The sequence below is a fragment of the Chionomys nivalis genome, chromosome 6, assembly GCF_950005125.1.
Source record: "Chionomys nivalis chromosome 6, mChiNiv1.1, whole genome shotgun sequence".
Lineage (NCBI taxonomy): Eukaryota > Metazoa > Chordata > Mammalia > Rodentia > Cricetidae > Chionomys > Chionomys nivalis.
The window spans coordinates 4640745-4665278 of NC_080091.1; the positions used below are offsets into that span (position 1 = coordinate 4640745).

Genomic DNA, 24534 nt, shown 5'->3' on the forward strand with positions numbered 1-24534 from the left:
TTAAAGCTACAGCCAACGGCCGCGCACGTTAGGCCTGCGAGGGGGCGTGGCCGCCGTTGAGGCGTGCGACGACGGCGCGGCGCAGGGCGGTAAACAAGATGGCGGCGGCGTGTCGGTCTAGGAAAGGGGAGGCGGCTCACGGCGTCCGCGAGTGAGGCGCGAGCCGCGGAGTGTGGCGCCGGCTCGGAGTTTTCCTCGCGGGCAGCATCTTCCTGCCTGGACTTCGATTCCCCCCTCGCCGCTCCGGCCTCCTGCCTGTCGCGCGGCGGCTCGGCGGCGAGGGGGACCCGCCGCCCGGGGTGAGCTTCCCCCCCATCGGTCTCCGGAAGATTCCCTGCCCCGACTTCGGTGCCCGCGGCCTGCGGGTGTCCCGGTGCCCTGCGTCCGGGTGGAGTCCGCGCCCCAGGAAGTCGCGGAACTAAGGGGCCGCCCGGGGCGTCTGCGCGGGCCGGACATGGACGGCTCGGACTGGCCTCGGTGCTGCCGCCTTGGTCGCCTGAGCGCGGGGCCCGAGTGGCGACCATGACCTAGCGGCCCGCGCGCCGCGACGGCGGACCGTCGCCTCCTTCCGAAGCAGCGTCCCCGGGGACCCGAGTTTGGGGGACGCGAGGGTTGGGGACTCGTTGATTTTTTTCATTCTTATTTTTGTTTTCTGCTCCGTGAACATCTAGAAGAAGGGGAAAAAAATCAAAAGTGAAGAATTGGCGCCCGCGAAGGGGACGTGCCCGGTTGAGGGGACCGGGAGGTTTGGGGAGGTCGTTCTTTTTCCCCCCTTTTCTTTTTCCTTCTTGAACATTTGGAAGAAGCGGGGGGTGGGGGGGTGGGGGTGGAATTCGAATTCGAAAAGAATTGACATCCCCGAAGGGGACGAGGACAAAGACTGGGCCAGGATGGACGTGGCGGACCCTCAGCCGCTGGGTCTGTTCCCCGAGGGCGAGCTGATGTCGGTGGGCATGGACACCTTCATCCACCGTATCGACTCCACCGAGGTGATCTACCAGCCGCGCCGCAAGCGCGCCAAGCTCATCGGCAAGTACCTGATGGGGGACCTGCTCGGGGAGGGCTCGTACGGCAAGGTGAAGGAGGTCCTGGACTCCGAGACCTTGTGCCGCAGGGCGGTCAAGATCCTCAAGAAGAAAAAGCTGCGCAGGATCCCCAATGGCGAGGCCAACGTCAAGAAGTAGGTGCCAAGGGCCTGGGGCCGGCTCGGGCGCTGCCTTGAGCTTTTGGGCTGCCGGTCCTCCTTCCTCTCTACTTCCTGGGTCTTCTCTTTTTTTCCCTTCTCATTTCCTTCCTCCTTTTCCTCTCCCTCCCTCCCACTACCCATCTGCCCCCTCTACCCCTGAGCTTCCCCGCGTGGAGACAGGGTGCTGGGGTAGCCCTCCAGACTGCCCTAGGGGGAGGTCGTGTGGCTGACTCCGCTTACCCAGTCCACTTTTTTTGTCCGGGTCTTGGCGCTGGCCGAGCTTGGCTTCCTTGGCGGGCGTTGCCAGGCGGGTGGCTAGTTTGTTTACGGAGTCAGAGGGAACCCAAAAATAATGGTGAACACAGGCTGGGGGGAGGCAGGGGTAGGAGGTAGCTAGCCAGTGTTGGCGCGGGTCCCTGCGGTGTCCTGCCTGGTTGGCGTCGCTGGGTCGTGGGGACTCTTTATCACTTGCTGGGCTTGACCGAACTTGGGAAACTTCACCTACTGACTTCCAAGAAGGGGCCTTATCTTGGGGGCCAGCACTGGCGGGGACTCTGCCTGACTGGTGACCTTGCCTGTGGTCCTGTCCCAGGAAAGGCTGAGAACTCCTGGTTTCTGCCAGCTGGACACTGCTCTTGAGTGGCGCTCACAGGGAGGTGTGTGCACCCAGCTGGTGGCCTGGTCTAGCCTGGGACCTGCTTGGCTTCGTGTGTAGGAGTGGTCCTGGGCTAGTCGGGACCTAGGGGTGTTCCTCCAGGTGGGAGTGGCTTAGAGGTCAGAGACCTGAGCTGGGGAAAACCTGGTTCCAAATCACTGTCTTCCGAAGGTGGAGGTGGTAGGCTGCTTACCTCACTTCTGGGTGGTGTCTGCTGGTCTCCCGCCGCAGGCAGCCCCTCCTAGGTCTTCAGTCCCCCTTTGACTTCAGGGCCCTTGGGGGCCCACTGTGTCTGACTGCCCAGGCCTGAACCTATGTGTTGTCTCTGCCTGTGACTGAGGCTCCACGGCTACTTCAGGTTCCGTGACGTCTGTACCTAATATTACCTTCTCAGGGTGTGGCTTGCAGAGCCAGGTGGGTTCAGTTGAGAGAAATTGGTCCATAGGTTCTAAAATGGCTCCACCTGAGTTAGTGGGGAGGCATGTGAGTGACAGGTGTCATGAGTGAGCTCAGAGGGACATTGGAGTTTACTGAAAGCCACCGGCCCCGAGATTGCTTTAAGGAGTGTGGACTGTTCCTCAGGAGTGGGAATTGGTCTGGGCATCCCGATGCTAGAGAGACTGAGGCAGAAGGATTTGTTCAGATTTTAGACCAGCCGGAGATGCATAGCAAAACCTCTTCTCATAAGGGAAATTGGGCTTGGCAAGATAGCTCAGTGGGTGAAGGCCCTGGAACTCGCACAGCGAAAGCAAACACAGCTTCCACATTTATTCTATGGTACATGTATATACATGCACAAGACAAAAGCCAGGAGAAACTGAGGCTAGAGTTGCAGACTGTCTGGCAAACTGCCCTGTACCTAGGTCCTCGCATGGCATGACCCAAGGCCAGGTGTTTGCGATGGAGTGCTGGTGCAGCCCTGTTGCCTAAGTGTCTTGTGTTGCAGGAACCTTGAGGCTGTGAGCGCCTGCTTGTATGAACCACACAGTCACAGCCTGCAAGGGGCAGCTTGGCTGACAGCTGGCCCATTCAGAAAGGCCCCTTTGTTTTCAGGAGCTTAATAAACTCCACTCAAGTTGTCTCTCATGGTGAAGTGTCCGGAACCTTCTAGACCCAGTCTGCATGCAAAGCTTTCTCCTTCCAGTAGGACATTATGCATGCCCGCCAAGGCGCCTCCCTTGGGAAGACTGCAGAGACCTTCTGCTCCTCAGTGTGCTATGGGTGCCTTGCCCTAATTTACCTGTGGGACTTCATGTGGGTGTGGCCCCTGGGCTGGAGCCTTGCTGCCCTTTGCTTGTGAATGGAGGTATTTCTGAGACGTGCCCTTAGGGATAGGTTGAGGAAGCCGCCCCACCCCCATGTGGCACAGACATAACTCTTCCAAAAGCCAGGTCTTGGCAGTTGGACCATGCTTAGCCAAGCTGCATGTCCTTTGCAAAGTGCCTGGCCACCAGCTCTCCTTGGGGACAGAAAGCACCTGCTTGTGCAGAGTGGTCTGTGCTGACTAGCGGCTGGCCACTTCGGGGTGGGAGGGTGGGCAGTGCGCTCAACTGTTGAGTGTCCCCGCCCTGCCCAGCTGGCGGCTCTCCAGGGACAATCGGAGGCCACCCCATGGCGACTGGCGGACTCTATGATGCAGAACTGCGCATAGTTGGGATGCTAGTGAGGTGGGAAGCTGAGCCCTGGACTTTGTCGGCTTTCAGCCTTCAGCTCACACAACACTCAGAGCACACTTGACAAGCTGCTATTCTGTGAGGTGGCCTGTGTGCCTTCACCTACGCCATGGCCTCCTATGGGTCACTTCCTGTGTGAGTTCGTGCACATGTGTGTATGTACATGTAGAAGTTAAGGTCAGCCACAGGCGTTATCTCTCTGGTACAGTCGTCCGTATTTCAGACTGTGACCTGGAGCGAGGTGACTAGGCTGGTGAGCGCGCAGTGTGCACCGCCACAGTCTGGTCTTTCTGGGTGTTGGAGGATTGAACTCAGGTCCTTGTGCTTCTTGTCAAGATTTACTGTCTTAGCCGGGCAGTGATGGCACAAGCCTTTAATCCCAGCACTTGGGAGGCAAAGGCAGGTGGATCACTGTGAGTTCAAGGCCAGCCTGGTCTACAGAGTGAGTTCCAAGACAGCCAGGGCTAAATATAGAAACCCTGTTTAGAAAAACAAAACAAATGAAAAGGTTTACCATCTCAGGCCAGGCAGTGGTGGTGCACACCTTTCATCTCAGCACTTGGGAGAGACAGGTGGATCTCTGAGTTTGAGGCCAGCCTGGTTTACAGAGTGAGTTCCAGGACAGCCAGGACTGTTTAACAGAGAAACCTTGTTTTGAAAAAATAAACAAAGAAAGATTTACTATCTCCCCAATCCACTATTAGCCACTTTTTTCGTCAGGGAAGTGATGCTTTCAGAGAGGGATCCTTGTTGGTTCACAGAGCCAGTGCTGGACAGTCAGTATACTGGACTCTGGTGGAGTGCTCTGGGCATCTGCTGCAGCCGTGGTGCTCAGGACACTGCATCTCTTGTGCTTACTGCCTTTCCTCCCTGAGTGCTGCTGCCCTGTCCCCTGAGCTCCGCTACCTGGGGGCTTAGTTCGCATGGTGTTGGTATGCCTGTGGCTGAGGTTCTGGTGTTTGTCAGTTCTAGCAAGTTTGTGTTCTCAGCTTCGGATAGTTGGCCAGAGAGCAGGACTATGCCTCCTGCCTGGGCCTTGCCTAAGCTGCCCAAGAGGAACTGGGTGGGACCTAGCGGAAGGCACTTCCTCCCCTGCATGTGCCCGCCATGCTCAGCTTGCTTCCTGCCTGCTCCCCTGCCACTACTCAGCCAGCTTCTCTTAGCTGTCATTTTCTGTTATTTCTCTGTAGCCCAGACTGACCTGGGGCTGCCGCTGCTTTACTCTAGACTGCTGGTGCGTGTGCGTCACCCACCGCTTCCTTCTCCTTTCCTACTTTTCTTGGTTACTTAAGAAACACTGAGCCGGGCGTTGGTGGCGCACGCCTTTAATCCCAGCACTCGGGAGGCAGAGGCAGGCGGATCTCTGTGAGTTCGAGACCAGCCTGGTCTACAGAGCTAGTTCCAGGACAGGCTCTAAAACCACAGAGAAACCCTGTCTCGAAAAACCAAAAAAAAAAAAAAAAAAAAAGAAACACTGAACACAGGGTGGGTGGCACTAAGCCCTGCAGCTCTGGGGGTATGGGGAGCTTGCAGCCAGAGGGTGGGCCCTTTGCTTTGCCTGAATCTCCCTGGGCCTTCAGGTTGCCTCCTGCCCTCAAGTACTTTCCTGTGGGTAGGAGTGGTGGAGTGGTTGCTGGGGGCTGGCTTGGTCATGGCCTTAGGCATTAGACCAGGGAGCCTCTTACAAGCAGTAAGCTTTTCTTTATTAAAACTATAACCTGGCAGTGGTTCCTTTAATCCCAGCACTTGAACTCTCTGAGTTCAAGGCCAACCTGGTCTACTGAGTGAGAACCAGGACAGGCTCCAAAGCCACACAGAGAAACCCTGTCTCGAAAAACCAAAAAAACAGAGGCAGGCGGATGTCTGTGAGTTCGAGACCAGCCTGGTCTACAAGAGCTAGTTCCAGGACAGGCTCCAAAACCACAGAGAAACCCTGTCTCGAAAAACCAAAAAAAAAAAAAAAAAAAAAAAGAAAAACTTCATGTCCATGAGTGTTTTTCCCATGTGTTGTGCTCCTAATGCATACAGTACCTGGAGAAACCAAGAGGGTGTCATACCTCCTGGAACTGGAGTTCCATATGATGGTGGGCTGCTGTGTAGGTGCCAGGAATTGACCCTGGCTTACCTGGAAGCTATCTCTCCACCTTTAGTTATTTGAAAGTGTTTTGCTATGAGTGTAGCTCAGGGTGGCCTCAAACTCATGGTGTAGGCTGCAGAGCAGGGTGCCCTGGTCAGGAGACTGAGGGGAAGTTGGAACATGTTACCATGTTACGATCAGTTCCTCTTGGGGTCTTGCCCTGTTCCAGTGGTCTGCGTTGACTGAAGTCACAGGAAGAGTGCTGGGGTCCAGTGACCTGCAAGCAAGGACACATCCCACAGATGACACTGAGCCCAGGAACTTGATGGACCTTTGGAGGTCGGGTTCTTAGTGCTGGGGGTCTTGAGGGCAGTTAGTTGTGTTCTGCGATGTTGGAGCTACTTGATCCCTGAGAAGGAGCCTCCTTGTTTTGATATGCGTTATCCGCGGTGGGCGTATGCTTAAGACTCAAGACTGGAGGGCTACCAGTACTCACCCCAGGCCCTGTAGAGCCAGGCTGGTGGTGGCTCATTGTTGCCCTTGCAGGTTTGCTCTGTTCGCTGGGAATGGGATGGTACTCCAGGAGGGCTCAACTGGAGACTGTTGGGTGCACAGCGCATATATGTCATGGCCTGAGTTGGGGCTACTGGACAAGGGCTGGAGCCACAGAGCCACTGTGTGGTACAGGGGGATGTTGGAGAGCAGTGGCTGTCTCATCGCTGGGGAAGCTCTAGGTGTGGAGAATGTGGAGGACTTGGCCCAGCACCAGATTCCCCTAGGAAGAGCATGGCCTGTGTGCGGTGCCTAGAAAGGAGGGTTCCAGCTGCAGAGAGGCATTGTGGCTGGCCTCTGCAAGGCAGCTGATGCTATCTATATCCAGAAAGATGGAATGTTGCCAGCCTTCATTGGTGTGTGCCAGCTGCTGGCCTACCCTCTATTGGAGGGTGGCCCCAAGCCTGAGCTGGGGGTGCTGTCCTATCCTGGGAGCTCATGGCCTCATGCTGGGGCCTCCGCGGCTCACTTCTTCCTTCTTCCTTCTGTGGCCGTGTTGTGCACAGCACCCAGGAGATTGTATGTCCAGGTGGGCTGTCTCTGTGGGGGACTCGGCTTAAGTGACCCTCTGTCTTGATTGGAGTTTTGGCGTCTGTCACAGTGGTGTCCACTGATGTTCTGGGTATGGCATCTGCTTCAGCTCTCACCTTCCTAGTGGGCTTTAAGCCCTGCCTTTTAACAGTCCCTGCTGTGGTTGGTGTGTGTGGGGATTAGGATGGGAGCCTTGATTCTAAAGCGGTAGTGACTGCCTGAACTCAGTGTGGAAGTGGGGAGCTAGGGTCTGGTGGTTGGGTCATGCTAGATCTGAGCACTGGTCCAGGCACATTTGAAATGGCTTCTTGGGAACCCCAAAACGTAGTGTCGTGGCTTCCTAACATCAGTGCCCTCTGGTACCATGGGTGGCTCAGGATCGTCACTTCTGGCTGTGCCTCCATCCTGTGTGGTTTCTCTTTCATGTTTGTGGCCCCTAGAGATAGAAAGTGTACTAGGACTGAGCTCCAAGACCTCTTGTACCATTTTGAAGGACAGTTGCGGTGTCTCACTGGCCTCATCATGCCCCTCAAGGCCCTGTGTGTCCATCAGGCTGGGAACACAGAACAGCTCCATAAATAGCATGTGCCAGCCTGGGTGGGCACTGTTGAATTTGGACCCAGGGTGAAAGCACGTCACTCAGCAGAGCGTCTGCTCCCAAGGCCCCTCCACACCAAGCTTGTGACTGGAACAGAGCATAGGATGAATGCCCAGTGGACTGTCCAGGAAGAGTTCTGGAAGAGGTGGGGCTTAAGGAGGTGAGGGCAGCCCAGGGAGGGGTGCTTCCACCCTGCTGAGCTTGTTGGTGAGGGTACAAACCAAACTGGAGAGGAGACTCGTGCTTTCCTCACTCACAGAGTCTGTGCATGGTGTGGCTGTCACCACTGTCCAGTTCCACAGCGTTCCCTCACTCGAGAGACAGCCGCCATGAGCCATCCACCCCAGCCATGGCCCCAGCAAACCCTTTTGCCTCTGGATTCACTTGTTCTGTGAAGGCTCACCCCATGTGGCCTTTTCTGCCTGTGTCTCTCATAGGGCATGATTGACAAGTGTCGAGCCTTGTTTCTGTTCACGTCGGTATGATGCTTCATTATGTGTCTATCAGTGTGTGGACCCTGGCTTGTGCCTTTTGGTTGCTGGGGGCGTTTGTGTGCGAGACTGTGATGGGTGCCGTGCATGCATGTGGTGGTGGAACTTGTGTTGAGGTGCTGTTGCTATCTAGGCATCAGACCTGAGCTAAGGGGAGCCTCTGTGACTGGCTGGTGGCCCCCATTTGTTGCACAGTGGTTCTCATGTGGGGCCAATGTTTTCCTCGCTGGCACCATGGTGGCCGTTTCTGCTGCTGCTAGCCTCTGAACTTTCCTTCAGCCCAGCTGGGTGGATATCCAAGTCATGAGGTGGAACAGTGCTTGGGAGAAGCTCTTGTGGCCCTATCGTAGCTCATTAGGTGCTGAGCCTTTGCCATTTGACATGGGGCTTTGCTTTTATGAAGCAATCCCAGTGTCCTGATGGTCCCTGGGATGGAGCAGGAGACTTGACCCCCACCCCATGTTCAGTGTGTTCCCAGATGGGCAGCTTCACAGCAGGCAGGGCCGGCTGAGCAGTATCCTCTGTTACAGGGAGATCCAGCTGCTGCGGCGGCTGCGGCACCGGAATGTGATTCAGCTGGTGGACGTGCTGTACAATGAGGAGAAGCAGAAGATATATCCTGTGGGGTGGAGTGGGGTGAGGTGGTCCCTGTGTGTGGTAGGGAGTGGAAACCCTTTATAGCCAGAGCCTCTAACTGCAGCTCAGTTCGTGTGTTGTCCTGTGATGCCTGGCAACTTAGCAGACAGGGTGAGCAGGGCATGAAGCTCTTATCGTATGCCAGTCTGGTCTGGCCACTGTGGTTAGAGCTGGGCACGATCTCGGGTACCTGGAGCCTACATGCATTGGCACTGCCTCCCTTCTAATGGTTTCCCTTGCTGCCCCTTCCCAGGGTAGAGCTTGCACCTGCTCTGCATCTGGGCAGTCCTGGGAGCACATGGAGAGCTGAGTGCCCTGTAGTTGGCTGCAGCCCAGACTCCCAGGCACCCCTTCCACCCTGGGGCGATGAGTAGACATCCCGTTTCTGGTCCATTTGTATCCTATGCTGACTCCATGTGGACCAAGGTAGTGCAGTGGCCCTGTGGACTCTGAGTACTGGTAGGAGCAGGGCTCCGGGAGCCTGGTGTGTGCTGCTTTCCTTAGCACCCTACGTATATGGTGATGGAGTACTGCGTGTGTGGCATGCAGGAGATGCTGGACAGTGTGCCGGAGAAGCGCTTCCCTGTGTGCCAGGCCCATGGGTGAGTGCCCTGCTAGGTACAGGAGGAGCAGCCAACACTTTCTGTGGCTCTTGTCAGCAACATTGTCAGGAAAACCAGATGTTTCCGGGCCCCCACTTTTCAGCCCAGCCAATGTGCTTGGGATCACCTTCCTATTAGGCCTGTGGACCCACTGCCCTGCAGAGCCTGACTCTGAGGCCGTCTCTCCTAGTCTCCATGGAGTCACGATCCTTGGTTGACACAGAATCAAGGGAAGGGGAAGAAGTTGAGCCAGAGGGGAGGCTTGGCACCCTGGGCCTAGGCCCCAGTGTCTGTAGTTGCCCCCTGTAATTTCCAATGGGCTCCGACCTTCTGACTATCATGTCTGTTACCTGAACCCCAAACACCTGTTCCCTTGTGGGCTAGGCCTCGAGACTCTACCAAATTGCATAGCAGGCTTGTGTAGGCACCGTGGTATGGGCTGAGACCCTGTGGGGCCTGAGCCGGTCCCACCCATTCAGGTACTTTCGCCAGCTGATTGACGGCCTGGAGTACCTACACAGCCAGGGCATTGTGCACAAGGACATCAAGCCGGGCAACCTGCTGCTCACCACCAACGGCACGCTCAAGATCTCCGACCTGGGTGTTGCCGAGGTAGGCACCGTGTGCAGGGCTCCTGGGCTACTTCTCCTGAGCACCCCTGACTCTCACTGCCCTCCAGGCCCTGCACCCCTTTGCTGTGGATGACACCTGCCGGACAAGCCAGGGCTCCCCGGCCTTCCAGCCACCCGAGATCGCCAATGGACTTGACACCTTCTCAGGTTTCAAGGTGGACATCTGGTCAGCTGGGGTCACACTGTAAGTGTTTTAGAGCCTGTAGCAGATGGGGAGCTGCGGGTTTTCTTTAGTGTTCTTGGGGCTCTTTGTCCACGGTGATCAGCAAGTTGGATATTCCAGGCCTATGGATATGGTTCCCCTCGACCCCACCTCACAGGGTGGGTGTAGGTGCTATGGCCGCACATCTACCAGTTAACATTGATCCTTCTGGGAGTTGGGCACCTGGTCTCTGGTGTGGCCAGCACTGATTCTGTCTTCCTATGTTAAGCTACAACATCACCACGGGCCTGTACCCATTTGAGGGAGACAATATCTACAAGCTGTTTGAGAACATCGGGAGAGGGGACTTCACCATCCCTTGCGACTGCGGCCCACCACTTTCTGACCTGCTCCGAGGTGGGCATCTTCCTAGTGGCTGGGACACCTGCATGCCAGGACAGCCAGGGGCAGAGCCTCTGGTCTGTGGAGGGTCCGGAGTCAGCAGGGCTCTCCTGCAGCTCCTAGGTGGCCAGAGATGGCAGTGGGGTGGGGCCAGTGGCCTACCTTCACTAATAGAGCAGCCCCTGTCAGCTGGCACTGGAGGTCTCGAGGATTGTTTCCCTGGTTTCTGCACAGAGAATGCAGGGGTGTCCTGTGTATCCTGGCTGTACAGCAGGGGGCACTAGCATCAGCTTTGATTGCCCCATCCAGGGGGGTCTCGGTGCTATGCCCAGGCTGCCTGGTTCTGGCTCACTGGGGCCTAGGAAGGCCAGTAGGATGGATGGTGGGGTGGGGCTGTGGCACGGAGAAGGCAGGCACCTAGTCCACTGACCCTTCTGTTGTACAGGGATGTTGGAGTATGAGCCAGCCAAGAGGTTCTCCATCCGACAGATCAGGCAGCACAGGTAAGCGCTGCCCTTGCCGTGTGCACCTGCTGGGGTCTGAGTGCACATGAGAGCATGGTTGCAGATGCTGGTGGTCACAGAAGTGAGGATGTATATGCGCCGTCCGCTGCTGGCCAGGGGAAGTGCCGTGTGTGAGCTCTGCCTCCCTCCTGGCGCCCAGTGCAGGCAGGGGTGAAATCCTCCAGCACCAGCCTATCCCAGGCTCCCTCCCTCTGCTGCTGCTGTTGAGGTGTGCAGGCAGGGGTGCAGCAGTTCCTCTGTGGTGGGAGGCTGTGGCAGCAGATGTGGAAGAGAATAGCGGGTGTGTCACTCCGGACCCAGTGGAGCCCGACCATCTCGGCATGGGAGTGGGAAGGCTATGGAGCCTCCATCCTGTTCTTTACTACTCTGTTGGTGGGAACCCTGGGTCCAAGGTGGCCTGTGGGCTCTGCCCCTGCCAGTTGTCCCCAGGGCTTTTGCCACCTTCATGCTGGGCTGAGACTAATTCAACTGGGTGTTTCCTAGGGAGGGCTTTTAGCCTCTGTGTGAGATGAGCGGGACTGGAGGTGCAGGGCCTTGATTGTCCACCCTAGTCTGAGGAGCTGTGGTTGCCATCAGCGGGCAGTGGTTTCTGGGGTGTTAGTGTGAGTGCACATGTCAGGATCCCTGAACCCCTCGCCGAGATCTTAGCTGTAGCACCCATGAGGGCAGCCATGGGTGTTTGGGCTGTGGTAGGCCTCATCTTGTATGAGGTGTAGATGTCTTCACCAAGGGCCCAGTACTGATTACTGATGTGTCTGTTGCACCTGGACTTTTGCAGCTGGTTCCGGAAGAAACACCCGTTGGCTGAAGCACTGGTGCCCATCCCCCCGAGCCCAGACACTAAGGACCGTTGGCGCAGTATGACAGTGGTGCCCTACCTGGAGGACTTGCATGGCCGTGCCGATGAGGATGAGGATGAGGACTTGTTTGACATTGAGGATGGCATCATCTACACCCAGGACTTCACGGTGCCCGGTGAGTTGGCTCAGCTTGGGTCACCCTGGAGCTGGCGCCTTTGTGCTCTCTGGGGCTTGTCCTTTCCCCGAGGCTCCAGTCTGACCTGAGCCACCCTCAGCTGCGGCATTGCACTCTGGGCTAGCGAAGGACTCCCTGGCTGCGAGTTGTGGCAGGAGAAGACCCTGGAGGGCAGTGGGCTGGTGCCCTGAGACAGCCAAGTGAGGGAGGGTCCAGTGGCCCTCAGTCCTCGCCATGCCTGACCTTATATCGCCTTCTTCCCCAGGTGTCGAGGAGGCGGCCGAGGCAGGGCTTAGCGAGGATGCATGCGACACATGCATGTGGAAGAGCCAGGGCGCAGGCCTTCCTGGAGAGGAGCCCGAGGAGGGGTTCGAGGCCTTAGTGTAGCTCCCTGGCTGCTGCCCTGCCCATGTCCTCCATAAAGCTTTGTCCACTGTGTCTGCAGGTGGATGCTTGCCGCGACTGCCCTTCCCTGTCACTACCCTGGCAGGCTTCCCACCAGGGTGCCAAAAAAACACCAGGTTCAAGGCCTGAGCCAGGCCCTCAGCACCAAGGTTACCACTGGCTAGATAGAGCTCTGAGGGCCCTTGTCCTTGTGCCCCTTAAGCCAGCCCTACTGGAAGGCATCTCCTGGCCCTTCAAACAGTTGTGTGTGGGAGGGTCAGGCCCCTGGACCCCTGGTGTCCCTGTAGCAATTAAGGGTTCAGGAAGCATTACCAGCTGGGACCCTGAGTCCGGTATGGGCCCTAGCCACAGTCGTTCTCAAGATTCACAGTTCTAATAGCATCTTCTGTTCAGACAGCGAGGGCCTCGTCACCCTGAGCCCGTCTGGAATGTGTACCACTAGCTAGGCTCTCAGCTGAGGGCTGACGCCTGGCAGGACCTCCATGGGAGCTCACCAGTGGGGGAGGGGTGCACTTAGGATGCTGACTGCATCTTTGGGACCCTCAGGGAGGCTGTGGTTTGAAAGAAGGCAAGGCTACGGGGAGGGGTCTGGGGACATTGCCTTGTATCTGGGTAGCCAGTGGGGCCCTGTGTCACCTAGAATGGTGCTGTGCAGGGGCAGTACCTAAGGACAGCCTCTGCACAGGACCCAGTGCCTTGTGGGGAGGGGTTTCCTGCTACGGGGTCACCGTACCTCATGCTTCAGTCTAGCCCAGAGTGAGGGCTAGGGTGGGTGCTGCCAGTCTTGGCAGAATCAGAGGTTTTGGGAGGAGGGACTCTAGATACAGGTGGGGCGGGGGGTGGTGGGCTCTGTTGGGTTCCCATAGTAACATCTCAAACACCTGATGGCTATGCAGTTACATGCTAGAGACTGCCCACTTGTTGAGGAGCTTTGGGAGAGGTGACTTATCCCCACTGCGATGGCAGGCCAGCAGAGAAAGCTAGACCTGTAGCCCCCAGCTGGACGGTGTCCCCATGCTCAGCACAGCTAGTAGCCCCCAGGCTGAGTGCTTCATCTCCATGGGCCTGGTGTGGGTCCAGAGCCTGCCTCGCTTGGAGAGCTCTGTGAGCTGGTGCTTGGGCTACCCTGGCTAGACAGGCAGGTGAGCATGGACGTGCTGCAGGGGGGCCAGGGCAGACCACTGGAAAGGCTGGGCCTGGCTGCACAGGCCTTTGGAGCCACTGAGGGATGGCACTAGAGGCTAGAAAGCATAGCCTGACCAGCCTCTGGTGCAGTCGGGGCTGGCCGGGTCCCTTGGCTCAAGCCATACCTGCCATCTTCCCGCAGGACAGGTCGTGGAAGAGGAAATGGGTCAGAATGGACAGACCCGCAGCCTGCCCAAAGCTGTGTGTGTGAATGGCACAGAGCCCCAGCTCAGCAGCAAGGTGAAGCCGGAAGGCCGACCCGGCACCTTCAACCCTGCTCGCAAGTCGTGCTCCAGCAACAAGATCCGCCGGCTCTCAGCCTGCAAGCAGCAGTGACTGCAGCCTGCAGGTGGGCGCAAGGCCAGGAAGGATCAAGAAAGACCGGCTTGGTGCTCAGTGGGTGTCTGCTGTGTTCCTGGCTCTTCCCTTGGGGCAGGGCTCCACTGGTCCCATGGGGTGAGGTTTGGTGACTGAGACCACAGCCCTTACCAGTCATGATTGTACCAATGGTAGTGTCTACCTCCCTGCAGTGGCTAGGTACTGAGTAACCTCTTCTACCTACCTGCAGTGTGTCACCAGGATCACCGGGCAGGTGCCCCGGCAAGGCTGCGGTTCTCGGCCCACCCATGTGGACTGGGCGTTGGAGCCGAGGGTGGACCACCGCCCCAGAAAGCACTTTATGTCGAGACCACTGGCCGGCCTCGCCCGCATGCCGCCCCGCAAGCCTCGCTGTCTTTGGGTTGATTTTTTTTTTTTTTTAATAAAACAAGTGGATTTGAGCTGTGGCTGTGAGGGTGTTTGGAGCAGGCGGGGCACAGGGTGGCCTGCAGAAAAAAAACCCAGAGCAAGTGAATATGCAGAGACATTTATGACCAACCAGACAACACAACTACCCACGCAGGGCACAGGGCAGGGAGTGAGCGGGCTCTCAAGGCGAGGCCGCCCTATATTTTGGCAATAAATAAAGCTTGGGAAACTTGAAGCTGCCGCCTGGGCTGTTCTGTCCGCGTGTCCAAAGCCCAAGGCTCTTGGGGAGGAATGGGACAAGGTGGGGCCTGTGCACATGCTGAGAGCGGGAGAGGCAGTTATTGCTTGGAGAGGGAGGGTACGGCTGCTGCGAGGGCGCACACCATGGTGAGGTAAATGGATTCAGGATTTGGAGCAGCGACCTCCTCGCTGATTCTCTGCCCCAAGGTCCCTTCCCCTCCTGTAGGTTCACGCAAGCATATGGCAGGCAATGGTATCACCAGCACGTGCTCACTAATGGAGGGAGGCTGCTTGTGCCTCAGAACCTGCTTCACCCGCCTCTGTGGCCAGAGGCTGGGTGCCATGGTCGGACATGTAATACTTTACCCCCACTGCAGCTGAGCCAGGGTCCTGGAGCCTCGCGCCTCTGGAGGCCACTGCGACCCGCTAAGTGATGGGACAGCGCATGTGCGCAGTTCGAATTGGGCTGCGTGCGCATGCACTACAACCCCAGGTTTCTGCTATCCGCAGCGGCCCCACGTGCCGCCATGGAAGCTGCCGAGAGGCGGGTCGAGTACACAGAGCTTAGGCCGGGCTGTGGTCGGGAGACGTGGGCGCAGCAGCAGCGACAATCAGCACCGGGGAGGAGGCGACTGGCTCAGGGAGACGGGGAGAGAAGAGTCTATCGTCGAGGCTGACTGCCAGCTTGTCCAGTAGCGCCCCGGCGGGCTCGACGCACAGCCCGGAGCCCGTGCATCCACCGCTTCCGCCTCCAGGCTCCTCCTCGATGACAGGAATGGACGGGTCATCACCTGTAGTCGTCAGTGCACGGCCTTCGGGAGGACAATCAACGCTGTCACCACGACGCAAGGGCGCACGCGCAGGACGGACTGCCCCTGGGGGTGTGGCCGCGCGTGCGCCACCGGGGTCACTGTGCTGCCGGCCTCTCTGTTGCCACTGTTTACGAGCGTGGGCGTGAGGATGCGCCCGTGCGCGATGGCGTGGCGCGTCGTCGAAATGTGGGTCGTGGCGCAGGAACTCGTGGAAAAGTGCGTCCGTCTTCTCGTCGATGCTGTAGTCGCGGCGTGGCCTGCGCGGCCAGGCTCGCGGGCTGCGGGGAGGGCTGCGGGTTGGAGCTGGAAGTTCGGAGGCTTCGTCACCTGCACCGCGGCCCTCGATGCTCGCATACCCACTGTCCATCTGCAGCAGGCGGCGGGCCTCGCCGTCCTTAGGCCGCAGAGCAGGCGGAGACTCCGGTGGGGGCGGGAAGGCAGGTGCTGGGCCGCCACCCCCGGAGCCCGATCCTGAGCTGTCGCCGCTGCGCACTGAGTCGCGGTCATTGCCGCTGCTGCTGTGGTCCGATGCAGTGGCTGCATTTAGCTCGAGGGAAGTACGAAGGCTCCACAGGTCACGGTAGCTGCACTGTGCATGCTCGGCGTCCTGCTCTTGCTGTGGGTCCTGCTGCTGCGCATGCTCGGGCCCCAAACTGATGCTGTGTTCCGGAGGAGTCTCGGGGCTTGCTCCTCCCGCTGCCTCAGACGCCTCTAGCCTGCAAGGCCAGGCCCACGTGGTCAGAGCCTGCAGGCCTTGCCCTGCCCTGCCAGGCCACACGTTTGTGCATTAGGGACTATGGACATGGACCCCTCATGGAGCCTGGGCCACTCCTAGATACATTCTCTTGATGTGCAAGGGAATGGACCTGAACTAGACTCCAAATCGGCCCCTCGTCCTACATGGTTACTTCACCCATTGGTCATGGGATGGTAGGGCCAGGTGTGAATCACAGAAGCCAAGGGTCACCCCAAGTTTGCAGGGCCTCTGTCTGTATCCTACTGGTTTTGGCATTTGGGAGTTTTGCTTTTGGGTTGGAGAGGGAAGTTGCTTCTGATAGAAGCAATCACCAAGGCTTGTGTGAGGCGTCAGGCCATATATCAGGAGTACAGGTAGGCAGAAGGGTTGCTGGGACAACTGAGGAGCCTTTCAGGCCTCGGAGTCTGCCACAAATTGGCAGGGTCAGGGTAGGCCCAAGCCCGCTGCCCTGCTCTGGCGGGTGTCCCATCTTGGAGACCTTGGAGCCATCAACTGCCCACCTACCCTTACCCAAGCTTTCCCTGTTTCCCTCCTTCTCCGGTCTGCGCTGGAGAGGTGGCCCCCATGAGGTGGCCAGTGTGACTCGAGTTCGTGTCCACAGGGCCAGGAGGGCAGTCCCTGGGCCACCTAGGGGGGACGGGGCAGGGCAGGGGCCCACAGGCCCACCCTTAGCATCTCTATCTACTGAAAAATACCTGCCGAGAGTGGGGGGCGGGCTGGTGGGGCTGGCCAGAAAGGGGCGGGGGGGTGGGAAGGCCACCGAATCGCCTGCGCTGGCAATGTACTGAATGAAGTCGGCATGGGGGTCATCCCCCTCTTGCTCCATGCTCTCACTGGCTGCCCGCTGCCGTTGAAAGTGGTGCCGCTTAGGGGAACCTGCGGGGGCGGGGGGAGTAGTCGGTCAGTTGAAGAAACTGAGGCAGAGGGCATATGTGTCCAGACCAGAGATTAGGCATGAACTAGAAGGCCTCAGGGGAAAGCAGTCCAGACAGAACACCCTGGCTGGACAGGTATGGCCAGGAGAGAGGACACCCAGTGGCTAGCACAGCCCAGTTCTTGCCGAAGCAGCAGGCACAGGGGAGCTGGAGTTGTTAGGGCCAGGAAGGAGAGAAGGTGCCACCTACACGCTGTGCCCTGGCCTAGGAAGCTTGAAGGGAAACTGCCCCAGCTCCTGGTCAGTAGCCAAGATCTTCCCCAAACACAGAACTGCTGCTGGGCGGACCTCCAGGTAGGCTGGGAGCCACCCACCAAACAGGTTCTGGTCCAGACAGCCAGACCCTCCTCCCACGGTGGTATCTGGAAAGGGAGGGTGTGAGCCCTGTGCCATGTAGAACCTCCTATCCCCCTTCCCTCCCCACAGGGAAGCCAGTGCCTGGGAGCCACTGCCACCCAGGTAAAGCCTGAGTGTCCTCCCTACAGCAAGCAACCCTGGATCCTGGGGCTATGATAGCTTTTACTGAAGCAAAATCCGTATTCATCTGTACACAAAAGCTACTTCCTACAGCAGAGGTTGAGATGGGACAATGTGGCCACAAAGCCCAAATTGTTAACTGTCCAGGGCCTTATCGAGAGTGCACAGGGATTAGCTGGTCAGTTTTGTGTCTGTGATCCCCTGCAACCGGGAGGGTTGCCCCGAGTTCAAGGTCTGTCTGGGCCACACAGACAGTCTTACAACAAACAACCATTCACAGATCCTAGAATTAGTGCAATACCGCCCCCCCACACCATTTTTTTTTTTTTGAGGCAGGCTCTCATGTAGTCATGTAGCCAAGGGTTACATAGCTGAGGCTAGCTCTGAATTAGTGTCCTGAGTGCCGAGGCATGAGCACCACACTGGGTTTCTGTGGTACTGGAGGGGGAAGTCGGGGCCGTACCCGCTACAGGCCCTGTGACTTTCTAATAAAGCCAAAGCCTAACCAGGCCAAAGGACTGGTGGAGGTCCGCAGAGCTGCGGACAGCTGATGGGGAGCACCACACCAGTGCACACATGTCCTGGGAATGTAGGGTGGACACTCAGCCTTGGGTCACAAGTTACGGGATGGTCACCTGCCTAGGAGAGACGCAGGCCCTGGGAATTCCTGCCCATTTGCCAGGCCTCCATCTAGACGGCCCCTGACAGTCACGGTCACTCTGGGGTGCCTTACCTCTCGTGTCCAGACTGGACGCTCTCTGGCTGGACTCCAGCTTCCATTTCTTGACTTTGAAGTAGGGGCTAGCCCCATCCAGGCTGGCATGGCGGCGTAGCCGTGTGAAGAATTGCAGCACAGTGCCTGGCCCCGAGGAGCCTGTCCCCATCTCCCCAGGTGCTGCCTCAGGCCCAGGCCCGGCAGCCTTGGCACCCCGGGCACCTGCATCTAACTGGGGAACGTGGGGGGAGGCAGGAACGATTGTCAGGCATGGAGTGCCCCCTGGGTCCCCACTAAGCAAGGGTCACCCTTCTAGCTTCCTCTCTCAGGCCGGCTCCACCCTCCTAGACCCTGTCTAGTTCTCTTCCCTGGGCTGGAGAGGAGCTGAGCACTCTTCCCACCAGCCTGACTCTTACAGGGGACCCTCCTCACCGAGGTGCCCTCCCCAGAGTCGCTGGAGCCAGAGGGGCTGATCTCCGAGAAGTCCACAGAGTTGTAGGGATCACCTGGCAGGGCGGAGCTGGGACCCACTGCGTGGCCAGTGAGGGCCTTCCCGGGGGGCTGTGAGATAGGGGGGTTGAGAGTGGACAAGAGGTGAGCGGGAGGTCCCACTTCCCCACCCCAGCCGGCCAGGACTCCACTTGGTACCCACCACCATTCTGCCAAGGACCAGGGCTGGCTGCAGCACTGACCCTTACCTGGAAAATAGCCAAGCTGTCTTTGGGGGTGGTAGCTGGGTGGGGTGTGGCCACTGAGCTGGCCTCGCCCGGGTCACACTCATGGATAGTAGCGATCTTGAGGGGTGGTAGGTGGAGGTGGGTGAGACGGGCATTCTTGAGGTGATGGAAGTCCCCCTCTGTCAGGGTATACCTATGTTGGGGGACCCCCAACAATCAGCTCTTGGCAGCCCTTAGCGGAACATCTATTTTACCATCTATTCCCCATTCAAGGATGACTTTAAACCTCTGATTCCCTTGCCCCCATCTGTCTACCAGGTACTGGGACCACTGCTGGTTCACTTTTCTAGATCGGGTCTCTGTGTAGACCAGGCTGGCCTTGAACTCACAGAGCACCCTCTGTCTCTGTCTCCAGCCACACTCAACACCCCCCTTTTGGGTTTTTGTTTGTTTGTTTTTGTTCTTTGAGGTACCACTCTCAAGCCTTGGCTGGCCTTGAACTTCAGAGCAATCCTCCTGCCTCTGCTGGCCACGGGCTGGCAATACAGGTACACACTACCATACCTAGCATTTCCCTTTGAAGGCAGGTCTTGAAACGCATGTACCCATGCCAGCCATGGTTCTTTCTTTCTTTTTTTTTTTTTTTTTTTTTTTTTTTTTTTTTTTGGTTTTTCGAGACAGGGTTTCTCTGTGGCTTTGGAGCCTGTCCTGGAACTAGCTCTTGTAGACTAGGCTGGTCTCGAACTCACAGAGATCCGCCTGCCTCTGCCTCCCAAGTGCTGGGATTAAAGACGTGCGCCACCATCGCCCAGCAGCCATAGTTCTTTCTATGTGGGCCAGTCAGGCCTCAGATTTGCAGCAATCAGAGCTGGAGCAATGGCTCGGGCGTTAACAGCACCTACTACTCTTGCAAAGGACCTGAGTTGGGTTTCCAAGACCTATACTGGGTTACTCAGAACCACCTGTAATTCTAGCTCCAGGGAGATCTGACGCCCTCTTCTGGCCACTATGGACACTTGCACCACCGTGTACATAAACACACAGAAACACATAAACATTTAAAAATAACTCCGGTAATCCTCCTGCCTCCATCTGCAGTGTGCTCAACACATTAACCATAGCTTATACCTTAATATGATACTTACTCTCTACTACCTCCCTGCCAGCCCATACCAAGAGACCTGAGCCAGGGTCCCCGGCTTTCAGCACCAAGCTGTGACCTCCCCCTGGCTTCCCTCACCGGCGGCCCTTGTCCTGAGCCTTGCGGCTCTGTTCGAACAGGGCAGCCTCATTGAAGGACACGCGGCGGCCGGTGGAGCTGGTGGCTAGGAAGCGCTCTGTCTCCGTGTCCTGGCTCTCGGGGTCTTCCCCCCTGCAGTCGGGGTCTGTGAGAAGAGTCAAGAGAGGGTGGGCCCCGGGTGGGCCGCGCGTGTCTTGCTGCCAGGCAGGCTGCTGGGCAGGGGTGGGTCGGGAGGGGGGCGCGGGCCGAATGAGGGCAGGACAGGGCGGGCTGGGCGGGGCGGCGGGCACTCGCTCATCCGCTCACACACTCACTCGCTCTCAGCACGCGCCTGTGCGCACCTACGCCTGGGCGTTAAGGAAACAGAGATGAGTCGGACTCGAACTGCGCCCAGTCTGGTGGGGGAGACAGACAGACAGACCGTCAGGCGGCCCGAGGGGGCGGGCAGGGGGCCGAGGGGCGGGGCGCGGCGGGAGGCACAGTCAAGTGCAGCTAAGGATGCTGCGGACCACGCGGGCCCCTCACCTTGTATAGGGTGGGTGCCGTTGTCCAGGTAAGTAGTGGTGGTCTTCTCTGCTTCATCCATGGCCCTGAGTAAGAAAGCGAGGAGTGAGCAGTGATGGGGATCCCCACTTGTGGGGCTCTGTAGGCACCACCTGGGCGTGTCACAAAGAGGTTCCCTGGGCTTGCACCTGTTGAAGCGCTGGTGCACCTCCCAGCAGCGTTTGCAGAGCAGAAGAACGCCAGACAGCACCACCAGCGTGCCCCCGATGAACAGCGACATCACCACCACCAGCAGTACATAGTTGTCCAAGATGGGGTCGGGCTCCGCCTGAAGGGAGGGGGTCAGGTGCACGGGATGGGATGTGTCAGGAGGGCTCCTTTCTATCCTCACCCTACCCCCACTTCCAGGAGTCACCACCCACCGTGGGGCGGCTGGTAGCATTGTCCCACGAAGTCGTCAGGGCAACCGTGGCGGTGGTAGTGGCCTCTGTGGCCATGGTGGCCGTGGGCTGCATTTTGAGGCTACAGGTAGGGCATAGAGCCAGCTCAGGCTCAGCTCTGCTAGCCCCTCCCCACAGGAGCCCCTGCAAGTCAGCCCCCATCATCCCCGTGCAAGAGCAGCAGCTGCCGTCACTGGTGTGACTCATGGACAGGTGGGGCAATGTGAGCCACACCCCCCACACACACCCACTCCCTAGGGCGCCTGGAGCCAGGGCTTTTTTCCCAGGACCTCTCTTTCGCCATCTTTATCACATAGAAGGTGGCATCGCGCGCGTGCGCAGGAGTGAGTGCGTGTGTGTCTGTGTACAAGTGGCTCTCCTACATCCCAGCCACCTCCCTGGCTGGCCGGTGCGGCCGGCCCAGCAAGGTAGCCCAGACATGCCCAGGAAAGGGAAATCACCCTTGGAAGAAGGGGACATGAAGTCCCACAGTACATTCTGTCGAGATCCCAGGTGTCCTTCGGGTCTCAGGGTCTCAGGGGATAGAAAAGGAATTGAAGGCAGCGCACCCGAGGGAGGGGCTGCACCAGTGACCCCCCACACACACCCAAGTCACGACTCCAGAGGGAATGGTCCCCGTGCCCCACACTAGTGGGAGTGGAAAGGACAAAAGACGCTCATCTGTTCCTGGCCTGAAAAATCTGGTTCCCATGGCGACGGTGCGCAGGGCCGCGCCGGGGGGCGGGTTGCCAGGCAGAGGGAGGCGGGCGGGGGCGCGGGGGAGGCCGACCGCAGGGGCGCCCCAGCCGCGGCCAAGATGGCTCCTCCGCCAGGAGCGTGGGGAAACTGAGGCTAGGGTGGGGAGCAACATTCAGGAAGGGGCTGCTCAAAATTCCACCTGACTCATTCAGGGAATGGAGATGATTCTGGGGTGTCAGGGGCCGCTCTGGCCAGCCATCCCTAGTTCCCACACCGAGCGTGAGCACGCAAATACCTAACCCTATCGAAAAAGAGCTCGCAGGCTCCAGCGTCGCCAGTGCTTTCGGACGGCAAGGGAGTTTTGGAGAGACGTAGACCCAGATAAAACGAATGTGCCCCCCCCCCCGGAAGGTTACGTGTCCTCAGCGCTCCGGGGCTGAGAACGGCAGGCAACAATTTTGGCCGGCGGCAAGGGGCGCTAATGTAGGTCGGGCAATGAATTCAGGCTGTAGGGGGGTGGGGCATGGTAAGGATGGTGATGGGAGTGACAGGAAGATGGTGGAGATCCAAGGCGAATAAGGTGGAGTCATGAGGGCCAGCGAGGACGCCAGCCTAGACAAGGGGTCCCTACAGGAAGAACCCCCGCCCCGCAGTAGGATAGGGTGCGAGGCAGCGCAGAGGACCCGATGCCAGGTTCATGCGGATCCAGGAGGCCATGGCGACACTGCTCTCGCTCTGTCACTAGGGTAAACTGAGGCCGAGGGCCGGCACGGGCGGGCTCCCTCTCCAGGCTGCCGACGGTACGCGGGATGCAGGGCGGCTCAAGTCTTTCCCAGTCTCCGCTCCCTCCCCGAAGCCATGCGCGATCGCGCGCGGCAGGACTGGTGGGTCAGGGCGGGCCCGGGAGCTGGTCGCCATCCCCTGGCCGCACGCATCCGCCCGCCCGTCCCCGCCCGTCCCTGTGCGCCAGGGCCCGCCGCGCCTACCTCAGCGCCGGGGCGTGCGGCCCATGGGCGGCGGGAGGGCGGGTGGCGGATGCACGGCGCTCCCGGTTGGCTCTGGAGCTCGGTGGCCGCGGAGCCGGCGGAGAATTTATGAATGGAGAGCGCGGCGCGCGGAGGAGGTGTGCGAGAGAGGAGGGGCAGCGCACGTGACTGCGTTGGCGGTGCGCCCGCTCAGGCCCCTGGCTCGGTGCACCGGGTAGCCGCCCGGTCCCGCAGCCTGACCGCCCCCGCCGCTCTCGCCGCCGCGTCTGGCTCGCTGCGCGCTGGCCACCGCCTCCCCTTCCCTTCTGGCGGGGGCGGGGGGCGGAGCCTGGGCTCCCGGCGCCCCCTCTCGCGGCCGGGCGGCCCCGCCCCCCCCCCTGCACCGCTGCACGACTCAGCTTACCTGGTGCTGCAGTGTCCCGGAACATTGTGCGTGGGCGCACTGCGTCCTTCCCCCTCCCCTAACACTGGGTATTTCAAGTCTGGGGGACCCTAGGCTGTCTAGTTTCTCACCTGCCACTCGGGTGCTCAATTCCAGTATGTAGATCCCCGTAGTCTACAAGCCGTGAGGTCTATGTACATTTTTCTCCCACACGCCTGGCTTCGTTCCCCTACACCCCAGATATCCAATGAAACCCACACAGCTCAGAACTTGCACGCAAAACTGGTTGTGATGGTGCACACCTGCATCTGGGATATGAAATCAAGGGAATCAGGAGTGCAAGGCCAATCAAACGACACAGAATACTAGGCCAGCTTGAGATGCCTGAGAACCTTTCTGAACCAGAAGAAGTGTGTGGCGCGATAGCTCAACAGACTAGGGTGCCTGCAGCCAAGCCCAAGGACCTGTGGTCCATCCCTGGGTCCCACAGGGTAAGAATACCTACTTCCACAAGTTGTCCTTTGATGTCCGAATATTTGCTGCCTTCTTGCCCACTAACTGAATGTAGTAAGAATTTTAACTTGCATCTATAGAGGTCTGTAATGGAATGACCCATTCCAGACAATCCCTTGCAACCAATTATCTTTTCTTCCTGTTGATGCTCGGGTTCCAACCAGGATCTGTCCCATTTTAAGCCCACGCTCCCAGGTCCTACCTGTGGAAGAGTCTGTCTTGTAGGTGGGCGCCTTACACTGATCTCTGGGACACCAGCCTCCTTTGATTTAGTGAAGGGTATTGACGCAGGGATTCTTACCTGCAAGTCACCATGTAGATAGAGCAGGCTGCCTCTTAAGCTCAGGAGTGTCACTGCTCCCGAATTTAATACTAAATTCTCTATGTGTGTGTGCTTCGTGTGTGCGTGCACATGTGCGCACACACCAGAAAAGGATAGGTCTTCTGAAGCTGCAGCTGCAGGCAGCCGTTAGCGGTCCCACATGTACACTGGGAATGGAACTCAAGTCCTCTGGAAAAGTAGTACTCTCTCCAGCACCCTGGGCTTAGTTTTTCAAAAAGACTCGTTCGATGAAGTACAGTGGCCATGTCTGGTGGACAGAACAGGACAGGACACGGGGTAGACACATTGGGTAGATACGGGGTTCTGGGACGGGGATGTGTGCTTAAGGGCTGGAACATTCGTACAGGAAGCATCTGGAGAAAGGAGTGGAGTTTCTAGCCGCCCACTGCCCAGGATTGGGAACCCGATGTCTCTCGTGGCGCTTGATTGAGGCCATGACTGCTAGGCTATTGCATAGATCTGAGGCCCAGAGTCTAGAGTTTGGAGAATCACAAAAGGAATCACATTCGCATCTGCCAGGCCCCGGGTTCAAGAGTAACCACTACCCTCTAGCTGCCAGCTGCTTCCTTAAGGTTCAACATTGAATCCTTTAAATCAAGCCAACGATTTTCCTACTGTGCACCCACCAACCCTAAATCTGCATTTTTTTGTGATCCAACATGGGGTGGTATGGGCACAAAGAGCTCAGCTGGGGTTGGAACCTGCGTGGTTGCGGGGGCGGGATGGTGACATCATGGCCGAGAGCGAGGCTGCGCAGACATAATAGACGTCAATGGAGCCCCCCCAACGCCGCCCGCGCACG

The 24534-nt window shown here is 58.3% G+C and overlaps 2 protein-coding genes across 7 annotated transcripts; one reads left to right on the forward strand and one right to left on the reverse strand.

Moving 5' to 3' along the window:
- Positions 1-604: 604 nt before the first annotated feature.
- Positions 605-14190, forward strand: Stk11 (serine/threonine kinase 11). Of its 6 annotated transcripts, none has more exons than XM_057771124.1 (10): positions 605-1180; positions 8294-8377; positions 8912-9001; positions 9481-9613; positions 9681-9817; positions 10065-10192; positions 10623-10680; positions 11480-11676; positions 13414-13609; positions 13829-14190. In XM_057771124.1, the coding sequence occupies exons 1-10, from the start codon at positions 891-893 to the stop codon at positions 14025-14027; spliced, it is 1512 nt and encodes a 503-aa protein (XP_057627107.1). In that variant the 5' UTR covers positions 605-890; the 3' UTR covers positions 14028-14190. The 6 variants fall into 6 exon arrangements, with proteins under 6 accessions (XP_057627107.1, XP_057627111.1, XP_057627108.1 ...); XM_057771128.1 differs by having other exon boundaries at positions 13409-13609; positions 13829-13893; XM_057771125.1 differs by having other exon boundaries at positions 13414-13969.
- Cbarp (CACN subunit beta associated regulatory protein) lies at positions 14116-22799 on the reverse strand. Its single transcript, XM_057771122.1, has 10 exons — positions 22495-22799; positions 20792-20891; positions 20558-20697; positions 20391-20455; positions 19866-20010; positions 18647-18818; positions 18381-18509; positions 17967-18180; positions 16518-16698; positions 14116-15781 (listed from the first exon to the last, which is right to left on the reverse strand). The coding sequence occupies exons 2-10, from the start codon at positions 20882-20884 to the stop codon at positions 14818-14820; spliced, it is 2103 nt and encodes a 700-aa protein (XP_057627105.1). The 5' UTR covers positions 20885-20891; positions 22495-22799; the 3' UTR covers positions 14116-14817.
- Positions 22800-24534: the final 1735 nt, after the last annotated feature.

Excerpts from the sequence above, each read along its gene's own strand:
- Stk11 (XM_057771124.1), top strand. The coding sequence starts at position 891 with ATGGACGTGGCGGACCCTCAGCCGCTGGGTCTGTTCCCCGAGGGCGAG. Across the intron at positions 10,193-10,622 it reads ACTTTCTGACCTGCTCCGAG|GGATGTTGGAGTATGAGCCA; the intron begins GTGGGCATCTTC and ends TCTGTTGTACAG. Across the intron at positions 10,681-11,479 it reads CGACAGATCAGGCAGCACAG|CTGGTTCCGGAAGAAACACC; the intron begins GTAAGCGCTGCC and ends GGACTTTTGCAG.
- Cbarp (XM_057771122.1), bottom strand. The coding sequence starts at position 20,884 with ATGCAGCCCACGGCCACCATGGCCACAGAGGCCACTACCACCGCCACG. Across the intron at positions 20,698-20,791 it reads ATGCTACCAGCCGCCCCACG|GCGGAGCCCGACCCCATCTT; the intron begins GTGGGTGGTGAC and ends CCCTCCCTTCAG. Across the intron at positions 18,181-18,380 it reads ACTCTGGGGAGGGCACCTCG|TTAGATGCAGGTGCCCGGGG; the intron begins GTGAGGAGGGTC and ends CACGTTCCCCAG.